The sequence below is a fragment of the Lathyrus oleraceus genome, chromosome 4 (assembly GCF_024323335.1).
Source record: "Lathyrus oleraceus cultivar Zhongwan6 chromosome 4, CAAS_Psat_ZW6_1.0, whole genome shotgun sequence".
NCBI lineage: Eukaryota > Viridiplantae > Streptophyta > Magnoliopsida > Fabales > Fabaceae > Lathyrus > Lathyrus oleraceus.
Window position 1 is genome coordinate 315,856,532 of NC_066582.1, and position 5,147 is coordinate 315,861,678.

The 5,147-nt window shown below is 29.4% G+C and overlaps 1 protein-coding gene across 2 annotated transcripts; it reads right to left on the minus strand.

Moving 5' to 3' along the window:
* Nucleotides 1-341: 341 nt before the first annotated feature.
* On the minus strand, nucleotides 342-4,282 carry LOC127075277 (transcription factor bHLH123). Of its 2 annotated transcripts, none has more exons than XM_051016767.1 (7): nucleotides 3,720-4,282; nucleotides 2,837-3,398; nucleotides 2,372-2,479; nucleotides 2,123-2,188; nucleotides 1,401-1,466; nucleotides 1,252-1,302; nucleotides 342-1,157 (listed from the first exon to the last, which is right to left on the minus strand). In XM_051016767.1, exons 1-7 carry the CDS (start codon nucleotides 4,022-4,024, stop codon nucleotides 1,008-1,010), a joined length of 1,308 nt encoding a protein of 435 aa, XP_050872724.1. In that variant the 5' UTR covers nucleotides 4,025-4,282; the 3' UTR covers nucleotides 342-1,007. The 2 variants fall into 2 exon arrangements, with proteins under 2 accessions (XP_050872724.1, XP_050872723.1); XM_051016766.1 differs by having other exon boundaries at nucleotides 2,837-3,401.
* Nucleotides 4,283-5,147: the final 865 nt, after the last annotated feature.

The following is a 5,147-nucleotide window of genomic DNA, read 5'->3' on the forward strand; positions in this document are numbered from 1 at the left end:
ACTATTTAAAGAACTTCTTCAAAGATAAAACCATTTATGGGCTTTCTCTTCTTTTTACATGTGCTTCCAATAGAAGCTCTTCTATGTGACCATTCATTACAAAGCACAAAAGCATGTGTGCAAGCATCTTCAATATACATATACATATACTATAATCATTAATTTTGTTGGTGTGCATAAGATTTTTAAACTTTTAAACAAAAACTGAAAGAGCCAGTGTGGGCCCCCCTCTGACTTCCACTCATATATTCCAAATAAATAAACAAATGAAAAGTGAGTTTTCCAATCAAATAATTCTAATTCTATATTTCAATGATTCCTTCAAATTAGATTTCTTTAACTTCAACTAAAGGTACTTTCATTTTCACCTATATTCACAATATGTATAATAATAACAAGAATAAATTAGAGCAAAAGCTCCTTTATCTTTTTTGTTAACAACAATTTTCAGTCTTCTTTAGAATTAGAACCTCCCTATATTCACCAACTTTCTCATACTTATAATCCCACTTTTTGTAAGCATATAATCTTTCAATTATTACAACAACTTAAATAATGTGATATTCAAAATGGTCCTCCGAAATTGTCCCTCAATCTATTCTTCTCGAATCTATCTAGTAGATTTCTTCGATAAATATTAAACTGAGATCAAATAACATATATTTTAAAATTAATTATTTAAAAAAAAGTTAATGTAAGAGTGAAATATATGTCATTGAATTCAGATCGAATAACTAATTGCATATATGCGGAAACCCTAAAATGAAGAGAATCTTAACTCCTTTCTTTGAAAGGGGTCATTTCTTTTTCCTTTCTTCTTCTTTAAAGACATTTTCTAGTCTCTTTTTGCATAGATAACAAACTTTACATGACTAAGTGGCCTTGTGTGTTGTTTCTTTTCATTCATCATATCATTACCAACTTGACAATGTTTTGGGATAAGACATGTCCTAGTAGCCAAGTATTGGTTCCGTGCCACTTTTTTTTTCTTCAAAAACATTTATTAATTATCTGAAAGTTCCTCCAAATGTTGGTGTCCAATATTCAACTGTGGGTTCATGAGTCATTGGAAATGTACTAGAAACTGGTACTAAGCATAACCCTCTGCTTCTAAGATCTTGCCTTGGACCCTCTACTTCCTTAGATTTACCAGAACCCTGCAATAAAAGAAATATATCTATATAAATAATGCAACCTTATGATAAATAAAAATAGATATCTAAAACATGATTATGGTAAAATATATACTACCTGTTGATGTTGGATTGGAGGACCATTTTTCATATACGGTGTGCTTAAAATCTGTAAAAATACGAGGAAATTAATATGATAATTTTCTTTTTTTGATAATTTCTTCAACAAATTTATAATAGAATATAATAGTGTGAAATGGGACTTACAGTCACTTGTTCATGAAGAAACTTGATATATTCAATTGCTTCGGAGAGCACTGAGGCTGTATCAGTCTGACTCAACATAGCAGCAAAAAGAAATTTAAAATATAATCAACAAACATCATTTAAATATATCATTCTATACAAAAAAATAATTAAATTATATGTTATAATTTTATATTGGGTTCATGTATCCATAATGATTTAGCAAATGCAATTTTAGTCGCAATAGTAAAATTCATAATATTATTCACAATTACAATTTATTTTTATAGTATTATTCATGGTTGTAAAGTGTGGTGAGTAATCTCAATTGTGCTGGAATATTATTAATGCGAAGGTCTTTGTATTTGTAATTGAATCCGATAGTAATTGTACTGTGATTTAAAATTTTGCGTAGGCGGCATTTAGAACCACATCACACAACTTTGCCTATGTTTTTTTTTTAAATTATTTTCATGAAATACTCAAAATTTAAAAATTTCAAAAATCTATTTACTCCTCTGGTCTCATGTAAAAGAAAAATGTTAATATTAAATGTTTTTCAACCGAATATTTCAAATACTTTCTAATCCAAATTCACTTGCAATTGCAATGTATATCGGAGCAACTGAATGTCTGCATTATTAATACAAATGTATATCGCAGCAACCGCAATATCTACGTTATTAATACGAAGAAGAAAAAAAAATGATGATTCTATTTTATTATATTAGAATGAAGCTGACCTTTCCGAAAGGTGAAACCAATTGTTGAAGTGCAGTGATTCTGTCCCCCATTTTCTCTTTTCTCACCTAAGAACAAGAGACACAGTACATGTACATGTTCATATCTATATTATTTAGGGACTCAAACAAAACAAAAATATAAAATAAAAGTACATAAAAAAAGGTAAAGATGTATAAAATTAAAGATATAAAGTTTAAAAGCTAGCTAGTTTCCCCTTGTTGTTAAAAGGTTAGTTACATTTATTGTACCTTAAAAGCTGGCAAAGGTGATGGGGTTTCATTTCTGGACCTTTTTGGTGCAGGCTCACTCCCACTTTTCTTCACCACACCACTTGGGTCCCTACCTTCAGATATATTCTGCAAAAACATAAGTACATACATCATTTTTAAATTTAACCCTTATATATTTATATCTTAGTTCTTAATTGATGTTGCAAATCCTATCTCAACCGATAGAAGTCGATACTCTTAAATTAGACGTTATTGTCACTAGGATTTGAACCCTAGTAGTCACTGTTATTCGAGTTTCTTATGGTTATTATCTCTAGAATTTGAACCCTAGTAGTCACTATTATTTGAGTTTCTGATGGTTATTATCTATTTATCTAAATAGAAAAATAATGTATTGTGGTTGCACATGGAATTACATTGTAAATTTTGATATTAGGGCAAAATACGACAAATAATGCATTAATTAGTCAATTTATGATATACCTTCGTTTGTGCACCAGAATTCGGTGTGGTAAATGGAGGCAAGAAACTTGATGATGAATCTTTAAGAGTAGACTCTGAAGCATTCCAAAATGGAGCATTGTTGGTGAAATGCAACTGGTTATTTGGTTGTTGATGTTGTTGTTTAGACCAAGAAGGAACTAAATCATTTGAACTCAAACCATAGCTTGTTGACGAGTAAGGAAAATTCATCGAACGATGATTCTCGAATGAATTATTACCATGTTGAGGTTGAATTTGATTGGTTTCAGTTCCTAAAAGTCCTTGTAACATTGAAGGGTTACCATATAAAGCTGAAGAGTCCATTTGGCTTATCATGTTACTATCTCCTGAGCTATATTGAGGACTAAACTGTGTTTGATCCAAAGAGAAACCTCTATTCACTTGCTTGAATTCGTTGTTCGAAGATTCAGTCGAAAACAACTTTTCTTGCCTCCAATTACTCAATCCAACTCCACCAGTTTCTTGATCGAAATTCGTGCTTGATGAGTTCAAATTCTCTTGTAGCATAGACCTGAAACTTCCTTCTGAAGCCTTGTCACTTCTTCTATATCATCAGCATCAAAATAACACAAAAAGTTTGTTACTTTATACACTTTTTTTCACTCATAAATTATTCTCTTTTGTAAAAATAGAATGAAAAAAAAGAAAAGGAAAAAGAAAGATCCTACTTTATTAAAAAAAATACTCTAACTTTTGGTGTGTATCATCATATATTCTAATGAAAGAAACCAACCCAAAAAAAATATATGTTTGATTTGATAATTAACGCGTTAAATGTTAAATTCTATCCATGAAATAATGAATTGAAGTTTGGTTGAAAATTTGACCGGTTAAATACAGACGTTCTTGAGAAGAGACTTACAGTAAAGATGCTTGATTCCAATCAATGGTTTGAGACGAAAGTCCCAAATTCATCATATGCAAGTTATTGTTGTCATTATTTGAAGTAGAAGAATCTGAAGGTTGAAGTTTTTGAGTAGTATCATGAAAAATCACCGAAGAACTACCGGAAGCGGACATGGTATCATGATGTTGTTGCTGCCAACCACCAAACGAGGAAGATTGTTGTTGTTGTTGCTGCTGTTGTTGTTCAACACTTTCAAATCTCATGTTTCTAGCCGGTGTCTCCCACCAATTTCCACTAACTTGAAATTGTTCTTCAGCCATACTTGATAATTATCAACTATTCTTAAATATTACTAAACTTAGTGTTAATTAATAATATGTGTGAGTTGTGTTGTGTGAAGAAATGAATGAATGGAAAAAAGGTTCAAAATTTGTGAGTATTTATATTAGGAGGTGGAGAGAAAAAATGATGATATGTTGAGAGAAAATTGGAAAGAGCAACAAGACTAAGAAGAAAGAATATGGTTGACGCCTTTGACAATTCAGGACATGTATTGATTAGACAGTGGAATTATATGTCATTTTGAAATCGAATTTGGTTCATTCCTTAGCTTATTATATTTATACAATTCGACTTTTTGTTTTCTTTTGTTTTTTTTTTCTCTCACAAGAATTCTTACTTTTTCTTCATGTTTCATAATTTCTTTTAAAGAAAAACATTTACCAGTACTGAGTAAAAGATAATATAATGTTTAAAACATCCAAAAATGACATATTATTTTAATTTAATTTATTATATTTTTAATATTCAACACAGAGATCAATTAATTTTATATCTTTAAATTCTTCGCTGCATTCTTCGACTCTCAAAGGTATATTTTGATGTTATGTTCAAATTAATTAATAATTAAAATTTTGTTAAGTGTTTTTTTATAAAAAAAAAGTAACCATTTCTAAGAAAACAAACATGTCCAAATAAACTTTTGTTCTCAGTATACCACTTTTCTCTGCACTCATGTTATAGATTTATCTTTTATAAAACTAAGTAATGACAAGAAAATAAACTTTTTTTTATCTTTCAACCTAAAAAATTAGATAGAAGAGAAATATTTAACATGTCTTTAAAAGAGGAATTTGAAACAAATGTTTGGAAAGATTAGTTCGTAAGATCTCTAATGAAGTTTGTAATGGTTTTTAGATCCCTTTGTTTTAGGCCAGAAACTCAATTTAAAATAAGTCTTATATTGTTTTTTTTTCTCAATAATATCATTCATGAGAAAACTATTACTCTAAGTGCTTCTCTTGTCGTCCAAATCTTGGTATTTATTTTGGAGTCCATGATTCATCAAAGATTGTATAGTCTATTTATTTTATTTAAAATTCTTTTTTCTCGGATGCTCTCAAAAGTTTCATTGTATTTAAAATTGTTCTTTCAATTCTAAAT

What these genes read in the sequence shown, in the direction of transcription:
- LOC127075277 (XM_051016766.1), bottom strand. Translation starts at nt 4,024, where the DNA reads ATGGCTGAAGAACAATTTCAAGTTAGTGGAAATTGGTGGGAGACACCG. An exon ending in ATTCTGGTGCACAAACGAAG is followed by an intron (nt 2,480 to 2,836) that starts GTATATCATAAA and finishes ATGTTTTTGCAG; the next exon opens with AATATATCTGAAGGTAGGGA. An exon ending in CACCTTTGCCAGCTTTTAAG is followed by an intron (nt 2,189 to 2,371) that starts GTACAATAAATG and finishes TCTTGTTCTTAG; the next exon opens with GTGAGAAAAGAGAAAATGGG.